Source organism: Columba livia, chromosome 6 (assembly GCF_036013475.1).
Source record: "Columba livia isolate bColLiv1 breed racing homer chromosome 6, bColLiv1.pat.W.v2, whole genome shotgun sequence".
In the NCBI taxonomy this organism is placed as follows: Eukaryota; Metazoa; Chordata; class Aves; order Columbiformes; family Columbidae; genus Columba; species Columba livia.
This window is the reverse complement of record NC_088607.1, coordinates 305,322-320,130: the sequence shown is the minus strand read 5'-3', so window position 1 is coordinate 320,130 and position 14,809 is coordinate 305,322. Positions and strand designations below refer to the sequence as shown.

At 47.5% G+C, this 14,809-nt stretch overlaps 1 protein-coding gene across 6 annotated transcripts; it reads left to right on the top strand.

Moving 5' to 3' along the window:
* Positions 1-1,375: 1,375 nt before the first annotated feature.
* On the top strand, positions 1,376-14,113 carry TCTN3 (tectonic family member 3). 6 transcript variants are annotated; one of them, XM_065066606.1, is made up of 13 exons: positions 1,376-1,400; positions 3,037-3,158; positions 5,224-5,354; positions 5,682-5,790; positions 5,861-5,979; positions 7,088-7,123; positions 7,511-7,585; positions 7,687-7,812; positions 8,842-8,937; positions 9,222-9,319; positions 9,917-10,079; positions 10,829-10,999; positions 13,244-14,113. In XM_065066606.1, the coding sequence occupies exons 4-13, from the start codon at positions 5,751-5,753 to the stop codon at positions 13,463-13,465; spliced, it is 1,146 nt and encodes a 381-aa protein (XP_064922678.1). In that variant the 5' UTR covers positions 1,376-1,400; positions 3,037-3,158; positions 5,224-5,354; positions 5,682-5,750; the 3' UTR covers positions 13,466-14,113. The 6 variants fall into 6 exon arrangements, with proteins under 6 accessions (XP_064922678.1, XP_064922673.1, XP_064922672.1 ...); XM_065066601.1 differs by lacking the exon at positions 1,376-1,400 and adding an exon at positions 1,769-2,444 and having other exon boundaries at positions 10,829-10,966; XM_065066600.1 differs by lacking the exon at positions 1,376-1,400 and adding an exon at positions 1,772-2,444.
* The last annotated feature ends 696 nt before the right edge of the window (positions 14,114-14,809 follow it).

Below are 14,809 nucleotides of genomic sequence, written 5' to 3'. Positions count from 1 at the left end.
TTTTTTGCTTATTAGTATTGCAAGTACTGACATTAGAAACCTAAATGGTACATACATTGAAATGAATTTGTGCAGGAGTTCTACAAGCCTTTCTGCTTCTTCATCAGTATGATTCAGGGGACATGGCCTACATCTGTACTCAATCAAACAGGGCTGTGTTGGCCAATATAATCTTAATTGTTTGACATTTTTATAGCCATTCATTGAGACTAAAGAGAGATGACTACATTAATATCTTGATGCAGCTAGATAATAGCTGAGCTAAAACTGATGTGCCAAATTGCTGAAAGGCTCTTAAATTCTTGTACAGATTTTAACTCTTTGTGACAAAGAAAAGGAAAGAGGCTTCAATATAAATGTAATAAAGAGAAAGAATAGTACAATTTGTAATATGAAGTATTATAATAAAGAACATTATCATAAATTTTCTAAGAATCTTCACTGATCATTCACAAGTTATATTTCTCAATAATTGATATGAGAATTATTGTTAATGTTCATGACTCTGTTTTCTTGGCTAATAACTTTCACTGAGGTTAAAATCCAACAGCAGAGGTTTCGCCGACCAACACGTACGCTGCTGCTCCGGCCAGACCGCGAACACGCGCGGAGCAGCGCGGAGGGACGCCCCGCAGGCCCCGGCCGGGCTGGCGCTGGGCCCACCCGGCCCTCCTGCGCGGGGGCTGGTGCTGGGCGGGGTCACCGGTCAGAGAGCTGAGGAACTGCAGAAGTGGTTTATTTGGGGGGGTTTGCTCTGAGCCTGGAGAGCTGAATGCAGGAGAAAGCAGGTACTGATGCTGCAGCTGAAGCCAGAAACACGGAGAAATACATTTAACAGACTTGGTTTGACTGCTAGTTGCCTTTTAGCTTTGAGAGCCCTGGGCAAGGAAGACTCAGTATGGGCAAGGACAAGGTCTTGTTACTCAAAACTGGAAACTCTGACACGTGGATAAGTAATTAAAAAAAAAATTGCAGAAGGTGCAACGTGATTATCATTAACTGCAACTGTGTCAACTAGAGGTTAATTAGAGGTTAATCTCCAGTTCCACCACCTCAGAGCTATGCTGGGATGCTCTCGCTTATGACTAACTGTCGGCAGCGCTGGTCCGTTCTGCAGAGCCGGCCGCTCTGCGCAGGCGCCGTCTCCTCTGCGGCGGCTCGCGGGCACACGTGCCGCTGGGACAGCGCGGTGCGTGTGTTGCGGTGCTGGCACCTTGGACAGGCGGCGGCGGCCCCGGGAGCAGCCGCGCCGCGTGCCAGGGCACGCGCACCGCCCCCCCCCCGCTGCGGCTGCCGGGCTGGGTCCGTCTTGGGACGTTCTCGAAGGCGGGAAGCGGCCCCAGCGCTCCGCTTGTAGACCTCGGCGTTCTGTCTCTAACTGAAATAGTTTATTTTGGAAGGTATTTTAAAATCCTTGTTTGTTTTGTTGGTGGTTTGGGGTTTGTTTGTTTGTGCGGGGTTTTTTGTTTGTGTTTTTGGTTTGTTTTTTTTGTGAGGTGGTGTGTTCCATTTTTTCCCATGCAGAAATTCATCTTTATTTTTCAATGCACAGAGCGGACTGCCACCCGCCCCGGCGAAGCGCCCGCAGCCACGCATGCAGAGCCGCTGTGGCCGCGGCGGAGGACGCTGCAACCGGAGGGTGGTTTCCCGCCGCCCGGGCGGAGCTCGCCGCGCGCTGTGCCGCTCGCACGTGCCGCTCGCCACAGCCCGAGCCTGCGGAGCCGCGCGCGCCGGCCACAGCTGTCCGCCGCGGATCGCACCGTGGGGAACAACGGCGCCGGCCGCTCCGCCCGGCGGAGCCGAGAGCGGCAGCTGCGGCGGGGGCGAGCTGCGCGCTTGCTCCACCGTCAGCCTCTCCGCAACGGAAAATGGGAGAAACCGCAGCCGAGTCTCCGGGGCTTCCCGATGAGGGCGGTGGCGCCATGTCCGCCCCAGCTCCAGACGGGAGGGACCGGCTCCCCGCCGCCATTCTGGCTCCGCCCCCGGGCGCTGCCGCGGGGCGATGGCAGCGCCGGCCCCGCCGGAGCCCCCAGCCTGGAGGCGGCGCAGACGCCGCCCGCGCATGCGCCTCAGCGCGTTTCTTAGCGACGAAGCGACGCCATGAGCGGGGCCCGGGCCCTGCTGCTGGCCCTGCTGCTGGCGCGGCTGCCCGCCCGCGGCCTCGGCCCCGCACCGGCAGCCGCCGCCGAACTCGCCGCGGGGGCCGCGCGCCGGGCTGCTCCCCGAAGCCAGGACGCGGCCGGGGGCCGGGCCGCCGCTGCCGCCGCCCCGGGCTCCGCCGCCCAGCTCCCCGCTGCCGGGCCTCGCCGCGGCCGTCCCGCTCCTCCGCTCCGCCGCCGCCCGCGGGCAGCCGGCGCCGTGCTCCGCCGCCCCGACCGCCACCGGCCGCCCGGCGTCTCCGGCCTGCGCGGCCCCGCCGCGTCCCGCCGCTCCGGCGGCAGCAGGTGGGCAGGGGCCGGGTGAAAGATGGACCGGGCACCCGCGGGAACCGCGGTTCGGCCGCCTGCGGTTCGGGGTCGCAGCTGTTTCTGCGCCCCGGGCCGGGAAGGGTTTCCCGCGGGCAGCGCTCGCCGGCCCGGGCAAAGCCGAGCCCGGCTCTGCGGGGACGCGGTTGGCAGTGGGAGCGAGAAGGGCTGAGGGAAAGAGAACTGTAATGCACAACTGAGAGACAGTAAAGCGGTTACAGACTGTGAGATGTGCTCAGCGAGCAAGACAGTTTGAGCTGGAGAGTAAACATCTGCGGGTGAATCCTGTCTCCGCAGGTTGCAGTCGTGAGGAGGACCGAGAGGAGCTGTAACAGACAGACACTGAATTTCTTTACTACTTTTTGTTCCAGAATTTGAGTGATTTCTAAATATACAAATAGAGACGAGAGAGGCTTTCTGTAATTGATTAGCAATGCAAATTCTGCAGTAACTCATGTAAGATGATGAAAAGTAGTACTGTGTTGTCTTGCTGGCATTTGGTAATGTAAGATATGAAGTGATCAAGAACAACCTCTTTAACAGTCTGCTCGGTGGGATCTTGTCTTTGCAGGTCTGTGAGCCAGGTGTGTGTAGAGAAATCGCTTGTGTTCAGAAGTAACACCCCTTATGCTACTGATATCGTTGCTGTTCCTGGTGGACGTGATCTGCTGTTCTGTGTGCAGCTGGATGGCTGTGAGTGACCTTTCTTTCCACACGTTTAATTCATAGGTTGCCTCTGCTTAGGGAATATTTTTTTAAAAAAACATGTGATAACTGCTACTAATTACTTGGGCTGTTATAATTCTAGAGAGATCATAGTGAATCAGAGTCCCATCACCAAAGGCAAACAAGAAAAAAAGATCATTGTACTCAGTTTAAAAGTAGGGTCTCTGCTAACACAAATCAGCCTTCATCAACTGCTGTTGTGTCTGAGATCTCATTGAAAGGAAGAATCATCTGTGTCCATATTGACAGCACCAGATTTTTCTGTCCATTTAATATTTGGACCTCGTATCAGTCACACGATCAGGCCCGCTGAACAAGCCCTAGACATTTGATTGCATGTGTACGTGAGGTATAGCACACCTGGGAACAACAGAATTCACTGCTCGTGTCGCATTTTCCTTCTCTGTGCTTGTTGGAAGAACACCTGTGAAAGACTTTCTTTGGGATCACCTGAAGGATGATAAAATTTTCTGGCAGAAACAGCCTTTTCCCCATTGGCCTTCCCCAAGGAAATATAGAAACACATGTGTTCTCATCAGCTGATTGTGGAAGAAGCCTTTCCAGGGTGGATGGTGACAGGAGCTACTGCTGCCAGAAATACAATCCAGCCTTCTCTGAACCTAATGAATTACCGTGGCCAGAACAGAGGTTGTGATGCACAAGTCGACTTCACCTCGTTGAAGCCATTGCTAGCAGATACCAGAGTGGTGTTCAAGTTTTGCTGATACTTCTTTATGATACTTCTGAAAGATGCAGGTTTTACTGCAGGTTTTTACTTCCTCTGCCTGTCACTAATTGCTCTTTCTGTGGCTGTCCTCATTCCTTCTTGACTGCAGTACTCTATTTCAGCTGTCTTTCCTGAAGTGTAGAACATCCTTTGCTTTACCCAGTCATCTTTCTTGCCTATTTTCCTGGCTATTGCCATCCTTCAATGGCTTTATTTTTCTACTTTTTCAGACTGTTGTTCTCCATCTGACAGCTGTTTACATGTCTGGCATTCCTCTAACCTTGATAGCTCATCACACCCAATCTCCTCTTTCTTTTGTGCTCTCTGTGGCCCTTTCTTCCTTTTGGTGCCAACCAGTGATAGGACAAGGGGCAATGGGTTCAAACTGGAACACAGGAGGTTCCACTGAAAGAGGAGAAGAAACTTGTTCCCGGTGAGGGTGGCAGAGCCTGGCCCAGGCTGCCCAGGGGGTTGTGGAGTCTCCTTCTGTGCAGACATTCCAACCCGCCTGGACACCTTCCTGTGTAACCTCATCTGGGTGTTCCTGCTCCATGGGGGGATTGCACTGGATGAGCTTTCCAGGCCCTTCCCATCCCTGACATGCTGGGATTCTGTGGTATGATCTGTAGTCCTTGAACTCTGTAAGACGTTTTATTTTGATGGATTAAAAAGTTTATTGTTCAAACAAGTCCGTTAGGGTGAGTCTACATAGTATGTTCTTAATAATTTGCCATTTTATGACTTATAGCAGTAATAATTTAATATGTTGTAACGCTGTAGTTGTACCGAGTACTGCTGGGTCAGGAGGGCATCACTGTGGGATACCCATAGAAAGTCTGGGTGGTTTTTTGTTTTGGTTTTGTTTTCTTAGCATGCCTATTCCCTATTCATATGTACCACCCTTAATTCTTTTGAATCCATTGAATGTTACTTTTAGTGAACTCACACACTGGTAGTGTTTTGACATTGGAATGTCATGTGTGTCTGATTTGGGCATCCTACAATAATTGGAGCACATATTAAGATAGTTAACTTAAGCAGTTTTCATGCTTTTTGTAAAGTCACATTTGTGTATTGATACCTGTCTCCTATGAAACAGTGTGAACTGGATATCATCTTGTTCATATTTCATATTAGCCTGTTAGTAGTGTTACTATGCATTAATTAATATAAGGTACTATCTAGCTTATGATTACTTAAGTTGTTCCTTTTAAAAATATTGGCGCAATATTTATTTTTTCCTAGGTCTGTCTTTTCTAGAAATTTGATATTGGTGGATTATTTTTTTCTCTTTTTACCCGTTAGCAAAGCTGAACTATTTCCAGCAGCCACAGGATATTAAGGAATCTGATTTTGTGAAGTTTTTAGAGAAGTACGGCAGACACTCTTTCTCAGCCCCATCACAAGTCCAGCCGTCGTCCTCTGCCTTCTACCGGGTGAGTGGAAAGGAAACGGCAATCTGTTTGCAGATACGTTTTTGCTAAAGCTGTCTGTAATGAGATCTAACGAGACCAGATGAAAAGATTCTTATTCTTCTACCTGTAATCTGTATTATCTCTCTGCTCCTTTAATTCCTTGTTGTGTGAAAAGTTTTTTATTAGTTTCTTGTATTTAAAAGTTAGAACAACCCTTTAGACAAAAGCGGGTGTACTCTAAGGAGAAGTATAAATTTGCCTCTGTGCCCTGGCGCTGTCGTCACCTTGCACTTGGCCTTGGTATTCCACAGTCACTTTGTCTGCGATTTCTCCAAACTGTCTTTTCAGGCTGGTGATCCCATCCTGATCTACTTTGATTCGTCATCCGTACTGAGCACGCTCAGGCAGCCAGTGAAAATGGGAGCCAGTGGACTCTGTGTTGATGGAAATCCTGCTGGTTAGTAAAGGGGGAAGAATTTCTTGGGGTGGTTTACGTCAGTTTTATCCATTGTCATGTCTTAACTCAGGCTTCCTGGACAGTAAAAGCACAAGCTGTACTCGGATTTTTGCCAACTTGAGCGAGAGCTGCGTTACTGACCCTGCCCTGGATGCTGCCTCCTACTACCGTGACTTCTCTGTGCTGAAGGTGCGTGTCGCGTTTCTTCCTTGTGCTCAACATCGTATTTGCTTGATTTTCCATTCCGGTTTCAGCTATCTGGAAAACTAAAGGTCATCTGGTGCGTCATCCCTGATCTCCGGATTGTTAAGGCCTTCTTGCTGGAAATCCTGTTAAAACGGACGTGGTAGTGATAATCCTCAATTCAAACTACTTTCCAGGAAATTTCAGTTACTAGCAAATTCTTAATGCATTTAGTAGGTACTTCATTAGTACTCATAGTCTTAATGGTTTAACTAGAACTCTCATTTTAAACAGACTGTTTATCAAAGTGTTACTGTCCATTCCATGACTTGCTCAACCAAGCAACGTGCACGTTCTTAGTAAAGAATGAGGATTTGTTTTACACAATGTGTTATCTCTAAAACCACTCTGAAGGCTACTTATCAATATTAGCTTTATTTACATTCACAGATTGAATTCCATATCAATTTCTCCATTATTTGTCCTGACAGTAGTTTCAAAATAGCCGATTAATTGTTCTGGGTTCATCATGCTGGTCTTACTGGATGTTAACATGAAAGAAAATACCTCTTTCCTCCTCTTAGAGTTCTCTGGTGTTCCAAGGTAAAACAGCGGTGTAAATATTAACACCTTGTTAAGGCTAATGGCTCAGTTTGCCCTTCTATTGGAAATCTAAATCTACATAGCTGTAATAAAGTCTCCTACTGATTACATTTAACCATGTTTTCGGGCCTTTCTTTGTCACTGTGCCCGAAGTGTAATTTCTCCTCAAATGGCAGCTGATGTAATTACTTGCTTCCAGAGGGGGGAGCTCCAGGAATGGATCAAAAATGCTGGTGCTTTAAAGTACCTGCATTCTGCAGGTCATTAGCAGGGCCAAAAATAAATTGTCTCGTCTAATGTTCTAAAAATGCTCTCTGTGGATCGTGTGTGTGAGTTATGTGTGTGGTTTCACAAATTGATTACAAGTTTTACATATCTGGAATAAAGCAAGTTTTTCTCAATATAATATGTAGGCACTATTTAGTGATGGTTTCACGACTTCAGGCACTTGCAAACCTAGGAAACTGGTTGTCTTTTTGGTGACGTATGTTGTTCTGTTTGTTTTCCCCAGGTCCCGGTTAACGACACCATCGTGCAGTCCATGAAGGTAATGAAACTAATTTCTGCTTCTGAAATAAAACATTCCTGAAATCTTAGGCATTCATAGTAATGCCCATGGGTTGGGAACTTTGGAGGATGGGAATGTTCTGTGTCTGAGACAGATTTTTTGGACAAAAGTGTGACATTATAGAAAAAAAATCAAGGCTATAAGGAAAGATGTATTTCTAAATGAATGGGCACAGGTAGGGCTGGAGTCAGGGAGGTAGCTTGTTTTCATAGGAAAAAATGGGCGTCTGTAGCAGGGTTATGTGCCCACAGATCACAGCTACAGCAGGAGGTAAATCTGACTTGGGTAGAAAAGCAGTGGGAAAGAGTGAGAAAGGCACAGTCGTTTTAAACAACTGCTAATTGCTGACGTGCTCACTGTCTCCAGGTAAAGGTCACCGCGGTGGCAGCACCTGGAGTGCCCCACATGAAGGATAACACATGTCACAATGTTGTTTCTCAGGTATCTGAATCTTCTTTCCTTTAGTCAGCTCAGCATTAGCTTAAAGTCATGGCCCTGTTACCTGCCCCTGCCTCTGATCCTTCTCTGAACTGGACTTCCAGGTGATCTATGAGATCGAATTCAGCGGCACACGTGGGATCCAGAGCGTTTCTGTCCGGTTCAAAGTCAGCAGCGTCTCTGGGAGCGCGGGATCCGCTCTGCAGCAGCGCTTCACTTTCCGCTTCTGGGTCAGTGCCCGCGCTCTCCTGGACTCTGACCGAGTCTGTCGTCTGTAGTTTGTGACCCAGTGTTGTGCAGATGACATGTGGAGAGATTAGAGCAGTGTCACCGTGGTGTGGTAGTGCTAGAACCCTGGGACATGGCTGGTGGTCAAGGGAAGGAGGGGCACTGCTCTGGTCTCAAATCGTATTAGTAGGAAAACTCAAGCTCAGTGCAAGCATGCAGTCTTGCACAGCACAAGCTTGAAGGACATTATTATTTTAATCTATTTTTTGTTGGGTTTTTTTAATTTGCTTTGGGGATTGTTTTTGGTGGGGGGAGAAGGGGAGAGAACGCCATCAGGGTCACCAGCACAGTGTTGCAAAGGGAGGGTTGGAGCTGTGCTGTATCTGAGGCGTTCAGTGTTTGCAAACAAAGCTTCTAAATTCATTACAGGTGCTTATTTAACTTGGCCTGTGCAGCAGGGAAAAAAGTGTTACTTTGGAGGGGTTGAAATCTGGGAAATACTAACGTGTGTTGAAGTTCATATAAACCTTGTCCCGTAGAGGCAATGTAACGTGGGACAAGTGGTGACCTCAGGGGCTGATAAGTGTGCAGTGCAGCCTTGCTGAGGTTGTCCCCACAGGTTCTCCCCATAAAACAATTTAGAAGTGGAACCTGCCACTTCAGAGTCGGGGTCAAGGCAGGGTTTGTTCTGCTCATCATCTGCAGCATTGCCCAGACAGGTATGTTCACTTCCTTTGGGACAAAGGCTGAGCAACAGGAATTTGTTGTCTCAAGAACTGTCCTGGTAGCATCCACGTTTCAGGGCACTGGCGTTTAGTTTTTACCTCCTGGAGTGCAGATGATCTTGCCAGGTAAGAAAGAGGATTTGGAAACAAATAATGGATGTATAGTAGTGCATAATATTTGGTCATTCAAAAAAATGGGTTACATTTAAGTTTTTGAGACTGTGAATTTGATCTTCTGAGAAGAATGGATCTTACCAATGCTAATGTTTTCCTCTTCCTTTCTTTCCTTCCTTTGCCTCTTCGTAGACCAGGAGTCTTTCTCATACGTTGCCTAGAAGTGGGAACCCTGGCTACATCCCCGAAGCACCAGTGCTGACTGCACGCAGTGGTGCCACGCAGCACGTATCCTTTGTCTGCTGTCACGTTTTATTTAGCACTGGGTTTACTGACTGCTGGTGCTCTACTGTCTGGACTTCTGAGGTTCTTCACCTGAGATACCTTTACCTGTGAGGAGGTACCTCGGTATTACATTGCAGCCATCAGCAGGCCTTTTGGTCACGACCAAATGATAGTCCTGCGATGGGGATAAAGAGGAATGTGCGGAGAGAGGATTGTTAAATACAAGCCGAATGTCCAGTATTGTCTGTTTATGCTTTTGTTTGGCTTCTTGACACGCAGTCTGTCAGATGAGCGTTTTACAAAGCGAAGGTGATGGAAGTTGCTCACGGTTCCTCAGACACACAGTACAATTTGGAAGAAATACGAGGACAGGCTGCAAGCTCAGGTAACAACGCGCTCTGCAGTTGCCCTTCCTGGCACTTTTAGGAGGTGCGCACTGACTTAGCGTGTTTTTTGTAGTCTCACACACTGCTGTGGAGCTTAGGTCCTTCCTGAGGTCACCGATGGGTCGCTACAGGTCTTTCATATACTGCTAACAGGACTTGAATATCAGAGAGAGGGTGGACTTCTAGAACAATCTGAACATTGCAAAGGTTTTCTGCAACACGTTGGCACTGTAGTCTGGCAACATGTCTTGGGCAAGGGTGGAATTGAGAAGTGAAGTATAATGCAACCTTAGTGATTGTGTTGATGATGTGGATCGTTCGTTTGTTGGTGACGGGGCAGGTATGTGACCACTGATGTGATAAGATGACTAGACAGCTGTCGGTTTTCCTTACCACATGTGACCCTCCCTTGTTGTTCTTCTCCCTTCTCATTGCAGAGAGCATTGAAACTGTATCTGTTTAATACCAGTGCTTCTTCATGATTCCGTTGACTCATTACAAGAGCAGAAGTAATACGCTTTGCGAACGAAGGGTGTTGATAGTGGTTTTTTCCTGTCCAGGAGATCACTTTGTCAAGGTTGTTTTCTCGTTCCCAGCCTGTCCCAAATACCGGAGGACAGCAGCTGCAGTCAGGCGCAGCAGCAGTTGCGCAGGGCTCTCCAGGGCCCGCGCGGAGCAGGCCTGGCTGTAACTGGCAGCGCTCGCTCCGGCCGGGCGGAAGAGTGGACGCCCGTTCTGATTCAGAACTGCAGTGTGCAGGTAATCTGAATGCAAAGACACCAGCTGTGAACGTTTTTCCTTTCTTATCTTCATATTCCCTTGGGGAAGCATGGACATGGGGGAAAAAAAGAACCAGCTTCTTTATCTGTGCTTCCTTTCTTTGTGCGGTGATCCACTGATTCTCAGGGGTCTCAGGGCATGTGAGCGGTCACTCTTATTATGGTTCCTAGCATTAGGATACTCACTAAAAAAAATAAATCCTGACGTTTAACATCTCTTAAATGCTGTGCCTGCTGTTTAAATGGGCAAAAGGAGTTTAGCAGTGAATCCGGTCGTGTATTACCTAGCTTTCTGATAGCCTTCTAGAACTAAAACTACCTGGTTAATTCCTGTTAATTTGGTGCTTTTATTATTGTTGTCCTTTCTGATTTTCCAGTTTCTAGCGATATTTATATATTACCTAATACAGGTAAAAGTTTGCAATCCAAGTACTTATGGAGGAAATTCTGTTTTAATAATTATTAATCTGTTGGGAGATGGCCTAATAGAATAAAAAATCCAAGTGGTAGAGCTGAGATCAGTTTTGTTTGGAAATGGGGTGACTATGAAATGGATAGATACAGCTCTGAAATGGGTGGTTGACCTGACCAGAAGTTACGGGGTTAGTGCTGAAGTGACTGATTCAGGTTCTGTTGCCTATGCTAAAAAAAATTAGATTTTGACGATAATGGTCCTTTTTCACATTTAAAATACTATGTTAAGGTGTTTGGGGTATATTTTGTTCTCAGGCTGTGAATTGTACTTCCTGTTGCATGGTTCCTGTGACCCTGGAGATACAGATATTGTGGACTAAGGTTGGCCTCCTGTCCAACCCACAAGCTCAGATACTGGGTGCACGATACCTTTATCAGTGCCAGCCCCTGAAGGTATGGAATCTAAACCTGCTCCCTGTCACAGAGGTAATTGAATGGGATTCACATTGTTTAAAAACCAAGGAATCAAATGATCTTGATATTACTGAGTCGAGTTTAGCAATGATCTGGCTGCAACGGCCAGAGTTCGTATTTAACAGCTCCATAGAGAAAGGTGGTTTTATGGTCTTACCAGTACTGTCCTCAGTCAATTGTACAGCTGGAAAACGTGCCTTCTTTCCAATCCCAAACCGCGTTCTGCCCCTTAAGGACTCAAACTTTAAACTTTTAATTATGCTGGATATAAAGTTGTAGTTACAAATATTCAATAACTATATGTTTATCTAGTTGTCTCTTAAAGCCTTGATATGGAATGTGAGTTGATGTATATTTAACAGACTCCATAGCATGCTGCTCATCTGTGCAATAAGATGTTTCTGTTTCTTTGGGGGTTCTGAAATCGCCAACAGGTGGCTAATGCTGGTGGCAGAAGATTGGAAGAAGCAGGGGGAGAGGTTGTAAGCCAGAAAGCAGGTTTCTAAGAGAAGATTATATGATGGGAAGATTCAGAGTCAGGTTGGACAGGGCTCTGAGCAACCTGATCTAGTTGAAGATGTCCCTGTGTGCTGGAGGGGGTTTGGACTAGCTGAGCTTTAAAGGTCCCTTCCAGCCCAAACTGTTCGGTGGTTCTGTGATGCCAGCAGGAAGGTGGAGCTAGCCTGTCCGCACAAGAGAATTAAGTCTTTTGCTAGTGTGTCCGTGGACCCCATTTTGGTGCACGGCTTGACTCCTGACACGACAGCCAGTCAGGTAGCACATGCATTTCAAGGCTTTTAGTTCTCTGCGAGGGCTTTAGGGGGAGCAGCTGACACCTGCCCACGGCGCTCCCTGTGGCACGGCAAGTGTCTGATCTGCTGCCGCTCTTTGAACTTCAGACTCGGTCTAAATGAGGTTTTACACCACTTGTTTGGATGTGTCTCCTGGTACCTCTTTATCCTCCCTTCTTGCAATGTACACGAAAAAAGAACATGGCAGAAAATGTTCACCTTGTAAAATATGTTGTAGCCGCCCTGGAACAGGGGTGCTCAGCGGCCCAGGGTCAGGGGCCACCTCTGGGCAGCAGAGCCGGGCTGGGGACGGACCCAGCTGAGGGGCCTCATGCTGACGCGCTCGGGGTTGGGGCTGGTGCAGGCGGATTTAAGGGCTCTGCTCATGACGCATCTTTGCAGACCCCTGATAGAACCATGTATTGCAGTAGGGCTCTGCCCAATGCATTGTTCATTACATTTTTCTTTTATATTTGAGCACAAAAGTGTTATTAATTTGCCTTGAGAGCTACCGCAACAATTCCCCAACAGGATTCTCAGTATTTTTCTCTTGAAAGTAATGAACTCTGTTTTGGAGCCTTTTCAAACACTTTCCACACGACTTTGCTCTAAAGGCAATCTTCCAGCTTGTTTCCAGGGAAGGAGAGAGGCGGTGGTTTCACAGACCGGCACACGGGTGCCAGCGCAGAGGGGTGCTGCCAGTCGGGTCCCTTTTCCGCGGTCAGCGTGCGGGCCGGGCCGGGCCGGGGCAGGCGGCGCGGTCGCTCTGTCGGCGGCAGCGCGGTCCGGGGTCGGCCCGGGCTCGCCGTGAGACGCCGCGCAGCTCCAGGAGCGCGCGTGTTCGTTGTCCTACAGCATTCTGCTGAGGCAGAAAGGAGCTGAGGCCTTAGAACTTCAGTGCCCTTTTCCATCTTTACCGCCTGACCTACCAATCTGCCTCCTTTCTGAAACACCATGCTACAATGTGAGAAATAAATTCCTTGTTGCATCAGGTCCCTGCTTTATTTTATTGGCATTTTCTTGAAAGGATCAAATCTTGTGGCAGTCCTGTCTGTTTCTGGCAGCAATCGCGTGTTCAAAGAGCCAGGTGATCTTGTCTTACATAAAAAGTACAGTTTTATAAAAAATAAAGCTAGCTTTCCTTCTCGTTACCAACTAGCGGGTGTGTCTTTCCTGCGAGTAGAAGGCTTGCTTCAGCAGAGCTGGAGTTCTGGAGATCTGTAACATATCATGTGCAGTAGCTGCTGATCTTTCCCGAGACCTGTGCCCTCCATTTACCAGAGAAGGATCGATTTGGGGAAAGAGGAGTTACTCCACTAGAAAAACATATCTGCAACACTTAACTCCTACCATCCTAAAGGCATTTGGTTTGCCAGTCACCTGCAGTGGGTCTCCATTAGCATTGAGGAGAGATGTATCTTTTGTATTAACCTTGCTGAACTCTGTGCTTTCCTTCTTGTCGCAGTTCCTCAGCACAAGCGCGGTACCTTTGGCGGCTGTTGTTACTTTCATGGACGTGACGGAATGGCCAGAGCCCCCGCGAGGCCAGCCCCAAGTGCACTGGAAACTCCCATTTGACATCTTTTTCCCATTCAAGGTGGCAGTGAGTTTTGAAAGAAGTTATAGAGGTGATCTGGCTGCCTGTTTTTTGTTGATTCTAATAATGTCTAGTATTCTCTGCTTTTGAAAAGTCAAAGAGACAGGGCCTGTCAGTGAATTGATACGTGCAGAAAATGATGCAGATCATGGACTTTTCTCCTCACTGTGCCTGTGGTACCGATGTGCCTCCTGTTCCTGGACGGAGCTGCGTGGCGAGCTTTGCGCTGTGTCCTCGCACGCCCCTGTTCTCCGTGCGCACCACCTGCAACCCTCACTGCAGTGAAACACTTGAGGGATCCAGAGAAATCGCATTAACGAAGAACAAGGAGGACGTTGAAGTGAACATTCCCTGTTCCTAGAAACCAGGAGTGCTTTTAAACCAAGTTCAGTGCAAGTGTTTTGGAGCTGCATTCGGTCATCTTTCTGTTGGAGAAGGACCTGAGTTTTCTATGTGGAACTAACTGAACATTTAAAATACAGGAGTGCCCCCCAGCTGGCCTGAATTACTATTTTTTGAGTAGACGTGTCGCCAGTCACCTTGAACCTGTCCTCGTTACGTGATGACTGTGCCTCTGTGACAGGTTTTGACTCTTATTTTTCTGTCTTTTCCAATACAGATATGCAACTGAAATTTGTGTTTTAATCGCTGTTAACATTGACAATAGTGTTACACAAAGCAAAGTAATTGTAACTGTCTCATCCTCTGAAATATAGTTGAATTTTAGTTGTTTGTCAAGACAGCTTTCTTCCTGATGTTTCTTTCTTGAATAAGCAGACCTGAGTATGTGTTTTCCTACATAAACAGTCTCGTGTGGCTCCAGATAAGAACTGGGCTGGTCATGACAGCCACTGGAGTTTTAGGTGGCACATCGGAGAGATTTGTGAACAGTCCTAAAGAAGAAAATCAATTATTTTAGGAAGAATTTGTAGGTGTAGTACGAGACTGAAGCTGACCGCGGTACTTTACTGCTGGTTCGGTCTTTGGGACCAGAATGTGAGTTTACTGGTTTTGGAGGTGAAGGTGATCTGCGCCTCAGGCCTGCCACACTGCATCACACAGGCGGAGGAAATCTGCTCCATCGTTCCCTGGGGTTGTTGGATGGCAATATCTTTTTTTAGCAAATTATTTGTTATCTTAAATTCTTCACATGATGGAAAAATCTGCCCCATCTAATGTCAGGTAATCCAACAGCATCAATGATGGGCAAGAAAATCAGAGAAATTTGGCCTGCCTTTAGCAAAACCTGTTGCCTTTGTACTGTGCATAGCAGCTGTTGCTCTTCCTCATTATGAACTTAAACAGAAGAGTGCAAAAATAGAACGAAAAACTTGTGATCGGTCAGGATATCAAAGGATATAATCTGCATGTCCTGGTTTTGCTTTTATTCGGGTTACGAGGTAACTTCACGTATTTAGCTTTCTGGTGGTCTGC